This window comes from Prionailurus bengalensis, chromosome E2, assembly GCF_016509475.1.
Source record: "Prionailurus bengalensis isolate Pbe53 chromosome E2, Fcat_Pben_1.1_paternal_pri, whole genome shotgun sequence".
NCBI classification, from domain to species: Eukaryota; Metazoa; Chordata; class Mammalia; order Carnivora; family Felidae; genus Prionailurus; species Prionailurus bengalensis.
In genome coordinates, this window is record NC_057352.1 from 60,455,709 (window position 1) to 60,471,797 (window position 16,089).

The 16,089-nt window shown below is 64.2% G+C and overlaps 1 protein-coding gene across 1 annotated transcript in view; it reads right to left on the reverse strand.

The window, feature by feature from the left end:
- Positions 1-273: 273 nt before the first annotated feature.
- Positions 274-16,089, reverse strand: part of SLC7A5 (solute carrier family 7 member 5) — a 33,152-nt gene continuing 17,336 nt past the window's right edge. Inside the window, exons 3-10 of the mRNA XM_043599845.1 lie at positions 10,439-10,544; positions 9,436-9,480; positions 8,849-8,972; positions 7,824-7,927; positions 7,318-7,414; positions 5,858-6,007; positions 3,807-3,984; positions 274-2,707 (exon numbers count right to left, since the gene is read on the reverse strand). Coding sequence (XP_043455780.1) covers positions 2,652-2,707; positions 3,807-3,984; positions 5,858-6,007; positions 7,318-7,414; positions 7,824-7,927; positions 8,849-8,972; positions 9,436-9,480; positions 10,439-10,544 — 860 coding nt within the window. The 3' untranslated portion in view covers positions 274-2,651. The remainder of the gene's footprint in view (positions 2,708-3,806; positions 3,985-5,857; positions 6,008-7,317; positions 7,415-7,823; positions 7,928-8,848; positions 8,973-9,435; positions 9,481-10,438; positions 10,545-16,089) is intronic.

A 16,089-nucleotide genomic window follows, 5' to 3' on the forward strand; every position in this document is an offset into this window, starting at 1 on the left:
CTCCAAGAGACCGACCTCGACTCTCGCCCTGCCTCTCTGCCTCCTGCCCGGCCTTCACCACACATCCCGAGACAGGGCCCACGGCCCCCACGTCCGGCCTCCCGCTCTGCCGGCCCCAAGGAGGCCCTGTCGGTGAATGAATGAATGAGCGAACAAATGAGGTGGGCCAAGAGGTGTGTGTGGTCACCCCCGTCTGTGGGGAGAATGCCCAGGCCCGTCCCTACACCCTGAACGTGGCGCTGGAAACAGGACACAGAAAACCACCCGCAGCACTTAAGATTCTGATCGTTTTTCTTTAAAAAACAAACGAAAAGCCCCCGACTCCCCACCCTGAACCAGCCCAGCGCAACAGGTTAGCCATTAACGGGAAAAGAGAAAGAGACATGAAGCGACACCGTTACGCGGCAGGTGTCCCGGCCGGGCTGACGTGGCCGCGACGCCAACAGGGACACTAGACAGCGGGAACACTGTGAAGCAGCAAGGCCATCGACCCCGCAAATAAATAGACATACTGCCAACAGCACCCTGCAAATTAGCGACACGTCGGACAGGATCAAACAGCAGAACCGCTAACAAACGCTCATGGTTATGACTGGGTTTGGTTTAAAACAAACGAAGCCTGACAAATGGGGAGCGCTCGGGGGCACCTGTCAGTAGGGTGGTCGGACAGAGTCCCTGTCCCGCCTGGAAGGTCACCACAGAGGCGCCGTGTAGTGTCTGCGGGCTTGCATGGAGCCTGGGTGGTCCCCGCCTTCTGAGGAGGTCCCTGGGCCGGGAGGGGGGGCACAGCTCCAGGAACTGCAGCCTGGGCTCCGACCCCCCTTCACGGCAGACCTGCCAGCCAGATGCGGGGACAGTCGCATGTCAGAACTACCTGTGACCTCCCGGGGCCCCCTCCAGCACCCCCCGTCCAGTGCCGCCTGTGTGAGACAGGGTCCCCGGGCCCCCGGTCCACCCCCGCAAGGCGACACTGCCCCAGTTCCCCACACCCGCCCCCCAGCCCCCTGCGTCCCCCCAGAGCCAGCGCTGTGCTCCGTCCCCAAGCAGGAGGAATGGCGGCCCGGCCCACTTCTCAGCCTCCGGACGCCTGAAGGCTCAGCTCAGCGCGCCCCGGGGGAGGTGGTCAGCAGTCAGGGACCAAAACAGAGCCACCCGGGGCCTAAGATGGGGGTCTGGCAGGAGATGCACGACCCTGGAGGGCGGTGCTCCCTGCCCTCACACAGCGGTAACCCGGGGCCGCCAGCCAGAGTAGGACACACTGGCCAGGCCCCAGCTGCCGCCCCTGGGGAAGGCGCCTTGGGAACCACAAAGACACAAGTCTCCGGAGCAGCAGTCAGAGCGGTGAAGAGGGCCCGGCCGTGCAGGAGGGGGCCGGGGCTGGGGCCAGGCAGTTGGCTGGGGTGTCGTCCAGCCCGTGAGGTCGGTTCTTCAGGCCCCGGCTGGGAGGCGGCTGCCTTGAGGGACTCCCCGGCTGGGAAGCCCACGAGGGGTCACAGTGTCTGCCTTTCTCATCTGGTCGGTTCTAGAAGATTCCGAGTCTGGGGCTTTGCCTGAAAAAGCTATAGCCCGGTTCTGATGCTGGATGCAGAGCGGGCTGGAGGCGGTGCCACCCACGGCCCACGTCCGGCGGGCACAGAAGACGTCCGAGTCCTGCCATGACGCTGCCGTTGCTGAGGCTGGCGTCCAGGGTGGGACGTACGAGGTCGGAAGCCCAGTGCATCCCGGGTGACTGGGGTCTGGCCCGGAGCTGGCTCTGCACCGACATCCCGGGTAGTGCACACCGGTGGCGGCTCAGCTCCGGGATCGTCCAGCTGCCCGTGACCTCTGTCGGAGGCCCCCACCTACAGCAGGCACCGGGCTCGGGACCCGCCTTGTGTGGAGCTGGGGCCAGCGTCACTCTCTGAAGGCCGCTGTTCTAGTGACTTTCTCTTCTCTCTTCTGGGGACGGGAGAGGAAATCTACCCTTGGGTCTTTAAGGCAAAGAGACCTAAGTCCCGAGATTAGTGTTCGCTAAGTCACTACGTCTACGACAGCAACAAGCGACGACAAAAAAAGCCAAGCGTGTGGTCTGGGCCGCCGTCTGTCAGTGCAGCTCTGAGGTCCACGCGGCGAGGCCGGAGTGTTGGGCGCTCTGTTCGTGGGACTGGAGTGTCTGGTGCTCAGAATCCCTCCCTTCCCGGGAGCCTGCACCGAGACCAGGCCGAGGGTCGCGCCCCGCAAACAACCTGGTCCCTCTGAGGCAATCGTGCCTTGGGGGGGCGTGAGGGGAAACTCTCCCCGCTCCCCCTCAGTTCTTTAGAAACTAAGCATCGTGGTGTCGTCAACTTGACCTAAAACTTAAGTTAAAAAAATAATACAAATAAACCAAGGTGGGAAGGAGACGGGCCCAACGTGGCCAACGGTCCGCGGGGCGCCAGGGGCCCGGCCTCTCCTCGGTCCACCGCTCACGGAGGTAAGGGTGGAAGTTCACTTTCTGGGACTAGATTCGTACCAGTTTTTACTGTGGCCCCGGCCCCCTGACCCGGCGGAGGGACGGTGTGGGGCGCTCAGCTGAGCTGCCTGGATGACAGGACTAGAGTCGCTTTTCGAGGTGAGTTGTTTTATCACAATCTTTGTGCGTTTCTTTCCGGCAGCTTCTCGGCCCTTCTCGCTTACGTCTCCTGGGGCACCACTTGCATGAGCTTCTGGCAAAGGACCGTCGTGGAAACTGGTGGGGGGAGGGGATAGAGGAATTAGGCTGGGGGGGGCACCCGCGTGATGTGGGCCGCGGCTCCCCCTGCCCCTCCGTGGCCATGCCGTCCAAAGCCGCAAGAGTGGCCACCTTCCTACGTGAACCTTCCCGATGTGCGGCCTCCCTGCCGCTGGGTGCCAGCCTGCACACCCGGCTGGGGTGGCCAAGGAACCTGGCAACAGGCAGGGGCCGGCCCCACCCCTCACCTCGCTTTCAGAGCCCAGGGTTATGAGGAACCACAATGGGGCGCACGGCCCGCTGCTGGAGGGCTGGGGCATGCCCTCCTCCTCCGGGGCTCGCCTGTGGTCCCGCAGAGGGGCTGGAGCCCGATGGACACCTGCCACCACAGACTCTGGGAACACTCATCCTGGGTGTTGACATCAGGGCGGAGGGGTTCCTGCTCTGGGCCCATGGGGCGGTAAAAGATGACCGACCGGGAGCCGGTGGTCTAGGCTGGAAGCAAAGCTTCACCAACGCGACGGTGGGCGGGCAGGCGCCGATGAGAGCTCACAAGGGCCCACGGGCACGTGGTGATGGTGGCACAGGCCTGCAGACCGCCTGACTCCTCCAGGGACCCGCCACAGTACAGGCTGTTTCAGTACAGGGTCCTGAAGCTGGCCTGTCAATCGCACCCAGGACGGCGGTGCAGGGACCCTGTGTTCTCCTCCGCTGCCTTTCTGGGTCAGCCAGCTGCGTTCAAGCCGGCGACAGACGGAGGGATTTCGTCGCTCGTCAAAGGCAGCCTGGTTTTCTGGAATCCCTTGTTCTGAGATTAGCTGCTGCCGAGCTGAGCGTCTTAGCCCTCGACCACGTGGGCTGAACGTCACTGCCACCCACGTCCCAGGGCCCGAACCCTGCTGTTTCCATGGGCCCCCCGGCAGGGATGCATCTCTCCTACGCTGGCCGACCCCGGGACCTGGGGACATCACGTGCCCCACTGCTCCTGGGCAGTGGGGTTAGGTCAGAGCGCCAAATGGCCCTACTCTGGGGCGGGGGGGGGGGGGGGGGGGGGAGGGGGCGGCGGGCCCCCGGGTGGGGACGAGGGGCGCCCCGGCTGCGGCCCAACGGCACTCACAGATGCCACGGAGAAGCCACTTGGGCTTGTTTTTCCACCAGACCCCGAAGTAGTAGACGGGCAGGCCGCTGAGGATGATGGTGAAGCCGATGCCACACTCCACGGGGGTCTTCCAGAAGGACACGGCGATCAGGAACAGGCAGGCCAGGATGAAGAACACTGGGAGGGCCAGGTTCACCTGGGGACGGGGACGGAGAGGGAGCTGACGCCAGGCACTCCCTTCCCACACCTCCCACTGCCCGCTGCGTCACGAGTCCCGTCCACCCCGGGGAAAGCACCGTGTCCCCCGAGCCCCTGCTGGAGGCATCTCTCCCTTGGGACCCCCAGGGCACACGCTGCACCCCAGCCCCCGCCCCAGCTGAGAAGGGCTCCGACCTCTGGGGCCGCTCCAGCTTCTGCCCGGCCGCGGCCTGCACTGGTTTTCGGAGCCGGCCTCACGCGAGGTGGGGGCTCCTGACCGTGGGGACCTCGCCTCGGTCCCCCTCCCCGACCCCGACCCTCCGCACACGGCGGCGCCGGACGATGACTGCTCTAAGCACAGGGGGCGCTGACAGGCGACAACCAGCTTGGTCCCTGGCGGCTTCCCGAGGTCAGGGAAGGTCGGCCTCACCGGTTCCCACGTCGCAGGCTGGAGACCCTGGCCCGGCACCCCTCCCGCCGTCACCCAGAGCGGGGGCCCGGCGCTTCTGGGAAGACCGCGGCTACCCGCTAATAACACGGCAGCACGTGCCTTCTCAGAGGGCCCTTTGTGGACAGGCTGAGCCGCGGTTGGCACAGCAGGGGGCAGACAGCCCACCCGCAGAGCTCAAGGCAAAGGAGCCACAGACCCGCCCACAGACCCGGGGCGGGGGTGGGGGTGGGGCGCCTGTGCCCTCTGTTGGGCAAGCTCATCCTCACGCCGCCGTAGGAGACCCCGGGGGGGAACAATGATGAACAGGGGGTCTCACTAGGTCAGCCCACTGCAGGCGCCACCTGGCTCCACGGGCAGAGCTCACCACGGGCCCCAGATCACAGGGTGACAGTGGCCACCACGGGCCCCAGATAACACGAGGACAGTGGCCACCGCGGGCCCCTGCTGACCTGGGCACAGAGCCCACCATGGGCCCTGCCTAACTCGAGGACAGCGGCCACCCCTTGTCCCGGCTGACAAAGAATCAGAGCCCACCACACGCAAGGGCCAAGATGGCCCAGGTTCCCGGGTCCCCCCACCGGAAGAACCCTTCCTGGACCCCGCTGGCCTCTGCAGGACCGCTGGGCGGGGAGCCAGAGAGGAGGCTCACGGACAGGTGCCGACTGCCAGGCAGGCCCACACGCCACCACAAAGAGGACGAGGGACGGGAGCTGCCACCAGCTGGCCACGATGTGAGTGTCGGGGCTCAGCAGGGGCCCAGCCTTCCGGTCCCCCTTTTAGGAGAAACCAAGTCACCCCGGGAAGGTGACAAGGTGGCAGAGTGCCCACCTCAGGCCGGGCCGGCACCCGGCTTTCCCCCGGGCAGGGCGAGGCAGGGGCAGGCGCCACGGACAGGCAGACCTCGGGGGGCCCCAGTTCCGCCTCCACCCGGCCTGGCCTCCCCCTCTCCAGACATGCTGTTCCACGCGGCCCCAGGCCAGTCAGGGCCACCCGCCCACCTGGCACTCAGGTTCTCATGTGCTGCTTCTCTTATGTTAACAGAAGCTCTAGGGGGCCAGAGACTCAGGGGGTCAGTTTTATCCTTTGATGAACCCCCAGCACCTGCAATCACGTGTCAGCACTTAAGAGATTCCCAAGGAACAGTCACTCTCGGTCTAGTAGACAAGCACGTCCACGTTTACCTTGCTCGATCCTTACCAGAACGCTCCGGACAAGGGGCCCCGACCCCTGGCTTGCCGAGGGAAGACAGAGACTCGGCGAGGGACAGCGGCCGGCCCCGGCCACAAGCCACAGGCACAGAACCACCTGGTTCCCGGCCCAGGGCTCTGACGGACACTCAGACCTTGTTTCTCAGGCGCGTGACTGCCAAGCCCCCGACCGGCCCCGGGCCGTGCCGACGCCCCAGCGGCCAGGCCCTCACCTTGATGGGCCGCTCCAGCTCGGGCTTCTTGTAGCGAAGCCACAGCATGCCGATGATGGCCAGGGCCACGCAGAGCCAGTTGAAGAAGCTGAAGAAGTTGATGACGGAGAAAATGTCTCTAGAGAAGGCGTACAGGAGGGTCATGATGCACTACAAGCAGAGAAACGGGGACGCGGTGAGCAGGACAGCCGGAACGACACGGGGAAACCACACCTGCTCGCTCTGGCTCCGAAGGGAGGGCCCGGTCTGGACAACACGTGAGTTCTCCGAGAGCAGAGGCAGGAGCAAATGGGAAAACAGTGACGGCGCCTGGATTTTACGGAAGAGACAGACGCGCCACGGGGAGCAGAAGGGGACCCCCAACCCCGCCCTCGCCGCGGCGTCACTGGCACACTATGGGGTCGTTTAAACAAACGTGGCGCACCCCGGCCGTGACCACCACGTGGCGGTTTCAATACTGAGACTGAACCCTGCCGTGTTTTAAAACACGTCCGGGGGCGCCGGGGTGGCTCGGTCGGTGAAGCGTCCGACTTCAGCTCAGGTCACGATCTCGCGGTTCGTGGGTTCCAGCCCCGGGTTGGGCTCTGGGCTGACAGCTCGGAGCCTGGAGCCTGCTTTGGATTCTGCGTCTCCCCCTCTCTCTGCCCCTCCCCAGCTCACACTCTGTCTCTCCCTCTCCTAATGAATGTTAAAAAAATTGATAAGATACAATAAATAAAAAACCAAAACACATCCAACAATCGCTTGATCCTTCTCTCTCCGAGAGGCAGACCTAAACCCTCTGTCCGCTGGGCCTATGGGCTCGCACTCCTAACAGAGAAGAGCAGAGCAGTGACGGGGTGTGACTTCTGAGCCCAGGTCACAGAAAACGTGGCGCGTGCTCCTGCCTGTGGCTGTGTGGGAGCCACCTGGGAAGAGGCGCCTCCAGCCGTTCCCCTATGGCCTGGGGGGGGGGGGGGGGAGGGGTCCGTCCCGGAGCGGCCGAGAACTAACACCCCGCGTGCACCCGCACAGGCAGATGTCGGATGAGCTGAAGAAAAATGCACGACGTGATGGTCAAGCAAGCAAACGCTGTGCGTGCACGGCGCCCACACAGCTCAGGGAGCTGCCTGTCAACAGCGGTCTCGTGGGAGAGTCTTCTCCTCACCCGCTTCCAGGCTGTTCCGAGGCTTTCTGTTTTTCAGCCACTACGTGTAGTATTGGGAATGAAAGAATCCGGTGCCCTTTGGCATTCGGTGAAAGCAGAACATGAGAAAACACTGGCGTCAGGGGGCTCTGTCTCGGCGTCCACCTCCCGTCTGCAGCCAGCGGACGCCAGGCGAAGCCGCAACAGGCTTCATGCAGAGGGAACGCGTGGCCTCCCGCCAGGGAGCCCCCCAAGGCGGGCCCCGAGGGACGCGCCAGTCTCCCACTTCAACTGGGGCCGGAAGACAGGACTCTGGACGGCACAGCCTGCCTACCGTAAACACGAGGGAGGGCATGGGCGTCAGGAGCCGTGGGTGGATCATGGAGAGGACGGAAGGCAGATGGCCCTCCCTGGACCCCACGAAGAACAGCCTGCGGACAGAGGAGCGAGCGTTCAGCCTCCGCCCCGTGGGCCCCCAGGCGGGGCGGGGGGAGCGGAGAGGGCCGGGCCCAAGGGCTGGGCTTCTCAGGGGCCCTGATGGGCTCAGCTGGCAAAGGGGCAAATTCAGCCTTCCTCGCCTCCGTCCCCCCCTCCGGGCCGTGTTTGAAGCGAACCCATGAAAGATTCCAGAAGGACACAGTCGTGTCGCCCGTGGGCAGGGGACCAGGGGGGCAGGGTAGAGGCCACGGGTCCCGCAGTTCTGCATTACTGGGACGTTTTGACGGCTACGTATTCCTCAGTGAGGAAGCAGGCTTTCGAACACGCACTGGACAGCGGTGTGCAGGGACGGCCCCCCACTCTGCCTCGGGTGACGGGAGGCTGGTCCTGGTGTGGGCTCACCTGGAAGACGTGAAGAGGGACCCATTGACAGAGCCGAAGCAGGACAGGCCCACGAAGACGGGGATGATCCAGGACATGACGCCCAGGTGATAGGTCCCGAAGTCCTAGGCAAACACGGAGCGTGAGCCCCCAGGCCCCGCGGCGCCTCCCGGCCCGGCCCCCTCCTGGTGAGGGCTTCCTACGTGCTCGTCAGGAGGCTTCTCCACACGGAGCGAGCCCCTGGGGACTGGATTGTGGGGGGCGGTCCCAGGGACAGGGCCTCGTCTGGCACGGTGCCCCGGGCCTCACTCCCCATCCACGCCTGCGGGCACTTCCCTCGGGCACCTCTCACGGGCACCCACATTCCCCCATCAGCACAAGTGCTACCTCTGGCCGGCCCCGCACACCGGGCCCAGAGCGGGGCTTGGGGTTCGTTCAGAAGGTGGAAGGGGTGGGCACTGCAGGTGGGGAGACCACCGGCTCTGGGGACCCCCGCGTGGTCTGGGGGTTGGCAAGGCGCTCAGTCGGCCGCCTCTGCGGGACCCGGAGATGCCACGCCCCTCCTCTGAACCCAGCGTCCCCGATGCCCAGCAGGGGCAGCTCAGGACGCGACTTCGGCTCAGGTCATGATCTCACGGTTTGTGAGTTTAAGCCCTGAGTCGGGCTCTGTGCGCACAGCGCGGAACCTGCTTGGGATTCTCGCTCCGTCCTCTCTCTGCCCCTCCCCTGCTCGTGTGTTTTCTCTCAAAACTAAAGAAACCTAAAACAACCCAATCACTCTGGCCGGGACCACCACAGACGTGCTGACCGAGCGCTGGCCTGGGGGAGGCTGGGCACCGGCACTTTCAAACACCCCGAGCGTGTCACGTGAGCCAGGGTTAAGAGCCGGCACCTTACTCTCTCCCGGGACCAAGCAAGGCACAGCTTGACCCTCCGGGTAGCGTGTGGTTCGAGGACGAGGGGCCCGGTCTGCTCAGCATCGGGGGCTCAGAGATGGCAGGGTGGGCCTCTCGGTGACCCGGCCAGGCTGGAGGGTGGCGTCTTACCACGGCCACAGCCTCTGACGTCAGCATCTGCTCCGTGGACAATGTGGTGAAGTAGGCCAGGTTCGTCAGCACATACACCAGGGTGACGATGGGGAGGGAGATGATGATAGCCAGGGGCAGGTTTCTGGAAAGAAGGGGAGGGGCACGTCAGCTAAGCGCAGCCCGGCGTGGAGCCAGACCGGATGGCGAGGAGCCGGGTCCTGAGGCTCGCGGCGTGGGGAAGGGCCCAGCGGGACGTGTCACCAGCACCGGTAAGCGGCTGGAAGCTGGCCCTGCGGACGGGCAGCTGTGTGAACCGGGGCTGGAGACTCAACCCCCCATCCCTGAGCCCAGGTCCGTGAAGCAGGAATTCCTGCCCGTCCTGAGGGGGGACCTCGTCTGAGGTCACCTGGCCACCACGCGGCCGGTGTGAGGCTGGAAACCAGCACCCACCTCCCCAGCACGAGTTCTAACCCCAAAGCCTCCCACCCCCACCCCCACCCCCTGCAAGGCCCCGCACTGCTCCCGGCCGCGGGTGGGCCCGTGGGTGGCTGGGAGGCAGAACCTTCTCTCGTGAAAATGACAGAAGTCCCTGTTCACACTCCTACCTGTAGGGATTGATCATCTCCTCCGTGACGAAATTCAAGTAATTCCTAGAACCGAGAGAGCAGAATTTAATTATGCTTCCCTCCCACAATCATTAGGGGAATACAGATCCCATGGGACCCCCTCCTGGCTGCTCTGGGCCCCTGGGGATGAGATCCCTGCACCCACCACCCGCCCCCCCCCCCCACCACTTGGTGAGCAGCTGGGGACACAGGGGTGCCTACTGGCACGGCGACACCCTGTCCTGAGGGAAATCAGCCGTCCCCCCAACAGCCCGTCCTTGACCCGCTGCGTCCCCCACCCCAGGCGCCAGCACCGTGTCTGAGGCGGGCGCACGGTCCAGCCTGAACGGCGGCGTCTTGGGCACCTCCACCCGCACAGGCCCGCTTCGTGTGTGGATATTAACGTCCACGCTGAGCACTCAAGGTCAGGCTCAGAGGCCACGTGGAAAGAGACTCAAAGGCGGCCCGCACGGGTTCAGTGCCCGCGCTAAATGGCACCACTACTCCACTAAGCGTGCCCCGAGGCACCCCTGTCCGCTGCCTGACCCTCTCCAGCGCCTTCCTCACCTGCCTGCCCGCCAGCCTGCCGCACGGCAGCCACTCTCACGGCTCAGTACAGCCTGGCCCAGGGGCAGGGGCCACAGCGGAGGAGCCAGAGGGACGGAAGGCGCCGGCAAGGGCCATAGACAGGGTCCTCGCTCCTGGTGGGGAGAGGCCGAGAACCACCCGGCTCAGGGCCTTCAGCCTAAATGCTTTATGCCCGTCAGCAGAGATCTGGCTCCAGGAGCATCTTCTCAGGGGCCGAGGCGCGCTGCGGACAGCGCCCGGGGCTGCTCTGGAACCCTCTCTGTGCTCTTCTGGGATGCAAGGGGCCAGCGGCAGCCCCGAGAGGCTTTCCTGCCACTCTCCAGAACCACCGCGGAGGGCCAGACCTGTGGACGCTTCGGGGCCCACCCAGCCTGCATGTCCCAAGGCCCAGAGACCCCGACGTTCCGGAACCTACCATCCCCCGTAGGCAAAGAGGCCACTGTACAACGCCAGCACGATGTTTCCCACGTCCAGTTTGGTGCCCTCAAACGAGGACTTGGGATCCAGATTGGACACATCACCTGGAAAAGGCCAAACAGAAAGGAATGCTGGTCAGAGAGCACTGCAGAGACCACACCGCAAGTTCTGGAATGTTCCTGGAGCAAAATACGTGCCGAGCCACCTGACCCACGCAGGATTCCCGACTTTGCCTGGGACCAGGAGCGAGCAGGCGGAGGACAGCGTGGTCGTGCCGTGGGCCGGGGGCCTGGCCGCCAGCCCACCCGGGAGGGGTCGGCAGCTCTGTAGACCCTTGGTCGTGTGTGGTCTGTGCACCCAGAAGGGCAGGTGCGGGGGGGGGGCAGCCCCAGTCACCCCAGAGAACACTCCCTGTGGAGCCCGTGACACGAGCCCCGGGTCAGCGGCGCCTGGGCCTGACTCTGCAGTGCTGGGAACGTGACCCGTCAGCAAGCATCAGCATGGAACTTCCTGAAAATGACTCCGAGGTGTCCCTGGAAGTGACCCCGGGGCTGCCCAAGGGTCAGTGTCGCCCACAGCCAGTGGGTGTGCAGGCCCCCCGGGGATGGGAGGGTGGACGATGCCAGGGGAGCCCAAGTTCTCAAGGGACCCCACACCACCCACAAGGGACCGCCTCAGCCACCCCAGGAACAGGACGCGATGGAACGTGAGGACGTTGGCAGAGGGGACGATGGAAGGGAGGTTTCCATAAAGCCTGTCACTCCCCTCCCTGGGAGGCCTCAAAAACAGCACAGAGTTTCCTACAGCGAACACCGCAGTGGGGGGGGGGGGGGGGTGGAGAGAAGGGACCCCAATTTCTGTTTCTGGGTCCATTTTCCTATGTTGATCTGGACTCTGCCCTCAGGCCTGTGTGTCCTGACCCCACAGGTGTGCTTGGGCCTTTGGTCCCCAGCCTGAGCTGGGAGGTGGATGTGGGATCCTTGAGGTGCCCAGCCCCCGCCCCCGGATGAGGCCGCGGTCTCGTGAGGAGCTGAACAGGCCCCGGGGCGGCTGGCATCTCACCCAGCCCGCTGCCCGCATGTGACCTGTGTTGGAGACCCGGGTCGTGGGACTGCCTGGTCACAGGGTGGTCACCAGGCTGGGTGGGCGGGGACAGTGCCGAGTGCTGGCTCGGGACAGCACACCCTTCAGCAACACCCCACGAGAGGGCCCGGCGGCTCCCCTAAGGAAATGGCCCAGAGCGTGTCCTCCTTGACGTCTGCAGAGCGCCGCTGCCATCCCGCAGCCCTGTCCGTGTACTTTTGCTGTGCAACAGCTGGGGAAACTGAGGCCGGGGCCACCTGCCCCGGGGGTGGGGAACTGCCAGCACGCAGCGGGCTCTAGGATCGTGAGGGCGAACGGGTCTGACCTCAGGGGCCGCGTGCGTGTCCACACCACCCTGCGCCTCCCAGAATGCCGAGCTGCTCCAAAGAGTCTGGGGGAGCCCGATGAGACGGCTCACAGGTCCTGCAGAGACTTCCAGAACACTGGTGGCCTTTCACAATAAAGGCTCCTCGTGAGTAACGCGGGCTTGTCTCAAACCTGTAATTCCCCCATCGATCTGCCCGGTTTTCCTACTAGGATACGCCTCTATGCACCCTGGTTACTATTCAAGTTAAATTTCTTTTTTCACACGCTGGGATATGGGTTTGGGTGCAGCTGTTAGAAGTGGCCCCCACCTGAATTAGAGACAGCGTGTGTGTGCGTGTGCACATGTACTCACGTGTGTGTAATCCGTGCACAGTGTGTGTGCACGTGTGGGCCGGAGACGCCCCAGGCAGGCGGATGGCTGTTGCTTTTGGTGACCACCACCCATGGGAAATGCCGGTGGCTCAGAAGGACCCCTGTGCCCTAGGGATCAAGTGCTGGAACCGGGATAAAATTCAAGGCTTGATATACAGCCCTGGGGTTTCCAGGTAAGCAAGTTTTCAGCCCCAGGCCCCGTAGCCTCAGGGTTCTCATCAAGGAGTCACTCGTGCTGCGGTCACCAGCTCAGCGTTCTGACACGGACACACGGTCCTCCGCCTGAGACGAACGTGCTGGGCACGGAACCCCTGATGTAGAACAGTATTTTCTGGGATTTATAAGCTTGGTTTTGCAGTGTCTAAAATGCCAGGAAAATACTAGCTGCTGGGACCAAACACAGATTAAAGAATCTCACTGGGGGCCTCAGCCAGGTCTCTCCCAAATAGCCCATGAGATTTCTATTCCTAGGACCAGCGTGGCTGGGTCATCTGCCGGGACCTCCCTCAGTTGTCTGGGGCCTCACTCTGTCTGCAAAGTGCCCGAGGTCCCTTGGAGGAAGGCGGACACCCCAGCACCGCCAGACCCCACAGCGTGGAGCGTGGCTGGCGGGCCTCCTGCTCCTGTCCCAGCATGGGCTGGGGCAGGCACCAGTCAAACCTCAGCTAGTTCCTCCAGGCTGTCTCCCGCCCCGTCACCTCCCACAGGCACGGTGGGCCCGGCGGTGGCACACCAGGGACAGAGGGAGGGACAGGAGCCTGAACTGCCTTGAGAGTGGCCGGCTCGCATGCGTCCCCGGCAGGGCTCCTGGCCGTGCTCAGCCTCGGCCTGTGCTGGACGCCGGCCCAGAAGGGAGACCCGTAGCTCCTCCGGGCTCCTGACCAAATGCTGGCCAAGCACGCGGCCCCTCCTTCTTGACGGGCATCAGAGAGTGGGCGCTGGGTCTGCCGGCTCCGTGTGGCACTTGGCCTGGGCGGCCACTCAGGGACACTGGCTGTGCCTGCCCTCACTGTCCTGGTGTCCTGCTGGGGCTGGAGCCCTAACAGCAGGCATTCTGGAAGGAGGTCTGGAGAGCTGGCGGGAGGCCCCGCCTGCCCGTCTCCAGGCCAGCGAGAAGCGGGCGAGACAGCCACACCTCTGCTGAATGATGTGCGTCGGCAGCTGCACGGAGCCCGGCGGCGACAGAGGCGGTGAGCAGGGGGTGGGGCGCAGCAAAGAGACACAGACTGTCCTAGTGAGGAGGGCAGATTCTAGACCCCACGTGTGGTCTCCAACACTGGCCTGCCCTCGGCAACCAGGGGATGTACGGCCACGTCTGGAGACACTTGGGGCTATCGTGGCTGGGGACATTTAGGGGGCAGAGGCCACGGGCGCTGTTGGATACCCTGGAAGGCAGAGGGCAGCCCCCAGATGGCAACAATTCAGGAACGGAAGCCCGGTCCACACACCGCTGCTCCCGTGGCTGGGGCAGACGCGTGAGCTGCGCCGGCCGTTCACTCCCCCAGACCCCAAACTGGGCTGCACTGGACACAGGTGAATGACAACAGTTCCCCGATGGCCACCATGCTCCAAGCTGACCAGTCGGTCTCTGTCCCCACCGGGCCCCAGCCCGCTCTGTGAGCAGACAAGACTGATGGCGATGGACAGACAGACGGCATGCCCTGCTGTAGGCTCCAAGTGGGGGGCAGAAACCCTGGGACCCACGACTGACCGGGTCCCCTGTGCCAGCACCCCTGCTCTGCAATTTTTCTGCAGACCTCGAAGCGGCCTCTAACTGCTGCCTCAAGAGAAGGCCACCTCGGGGGGCCCGGCCCTCTGCTCGTCCGTGCCGCGGGCTAGCCCGGAAGCCCCTCTGCTCAAGCCTGCCCGTCCCAGCCCTAAATCCCCTAAGCCGCAGCCACTGCCAGCGCCCTCCCGGACGGGCACGCCAACGCACGGCCAGACGTGCCCGTCGGCAAGCTGCGATGTCCCAGCAGAGCCTGCCTCCCACCCACTGGGACCCCCTGAGGACCGGGGTAATTGGCGGGGGGATGCTCAGAGGCCCCAGGGAGCCGCTCTCAGGGAAAGCCAGCCCAGATCTCTGAGTCGCACGGACGCAGCCATGGGAGTCATGGATGACCAGGGGAGGGCACCCAGTGGCCCTTTTTCCCACCAGGGAAGTGTGCTAGACCCGTGGCTCCTGAATGAGGACAAGGGCTCCCTACAGGGTCTGCGGCCCCTGAGACCCAGCCTGACCTCTGTGTGGGAGGAAGGCCTGGTCAGGCGTTCCCAGGCCTTCTCTGGGGCCCCGGGAGCCTGTCAACGCCCCAATCTGGAAATGGGCAGTGGGAGGCAGCTGCAGAAAATGCCAGAACTCTAGGTCTGGTCAGGCCCCATCCCCAGCCAGTGCTTTCCCACAGCCAGACCAGCCCAGGGGCACCCCTCCTGGGACGGGGACACCACGGGAAAGTCATCCCAAACTGGGGAGCATCCACCGTGCTGGAACCTTCCGCCTCCGCTCCCACTTTATCCCTCTGGGGCCCCAGGGGATGGCCGTTTATGTCGAGAGATGTGCTGAACAGGGTCCCCCCAATTCATGTCAGCCCAGAACCTCTGAATGTGACCTGATTTGGAAAAGGGTCTTTGAAGATGGAATTAAGGTAAGGATCTTGAAATGAGATCGTAGATGAGGGTAGGCCCTGGAGCCCACAAGTGTCCTTACAGGACACAGAGGCCACTGGGAGAGGCCCGGGGGACGAGGCAGAGAGGGCACAGTGCTGCAGCCACAAGCCCAGGGACGCCAGCAGCCTGAACAGACAAGGAGGAATCCCCCTGAGTTTCAGAGGGAACGCAGCCCTGATTCTGGGCTTTTGTCCCCCAGAATTGTGAGGAGGACAACAGGACATTGTCTGCAGACAGACCGGCGGGCCCCGCTCTGTCTGGGTCAGACTCCCTGGTCTCTACTCTGTGCCTCACGGATGTGCCTGGGATAAGCTGCGGCCTCGGGCTCCTGCTCTGTAAAATGGGCTGTCACCCGTGGGGCCACCAGACCTCCCCGGCAAGTCAACTCTGCAGGATCAGAGCCCTCAGTGGGCCTGGGGACAAAGCACAGCGAGGGGTCTCCAGCTCCGTCCAGACACCAGCATCCTCGGAGAGGGTGCATCCTGCCGGCCAGTTCACCAGGTTCCTCTCTCCCACTGTTCCACCCCGGGGCGAGTCCCAGACGCCTGGTGCCTGTGCTCCGGCTCTGCCTGAGGTCTACGAACTGGGCAGGAATCTGGGTCTGGGGAGGCTGAGAGGTCAGTGCTTGTTCACCTGGCCAGCGTCTGTCGCAGACGCCCCCGTCTTTTAACCCGTTGGAGGAGCTGGCCCTTCGGCCTCGAGATCTGCTGCAAACCTCAAATCCCAGTTGGAAGGGGCCCGCTCCCTACTGAACAGGCCGCCAGACACCCCTGGGAACGAACCGTGCCCAGCGCAGGGCTCTGTGGCTGCTCTGCCCCCACCTCCCGTTCCTGGCCGCCCCAGGGCACGGGCGAGCCAGCAGGAGCTTTGATCTCCTGCCACAGGGTGGCCCAAGCAGACCATGTGATTTCGAATCTGTTACAACTCTGGATGCTGAGTTAGTGCAGACGCGTGCAGACCCAAAGAAAAGGCCTCAACTAAAAATTATCAAAGAACATCCACAGGAAAACACCACCAAGCCTGCCTCGATGGTAGCTTTGCCACGCCTTCCCAAGTAGCCCCGTGACCTATGGTTCAGCGGGGAGATGGGTCACGGGCACCGGCCACCAGGTGATGGCCCTGCCCCACCCCACAGTCCCATCCCTGTTCCTGGGCCACAGGTGACCAGTGCAGGGTAGAGAACCGAACCCTAGCCCTACATGGCCC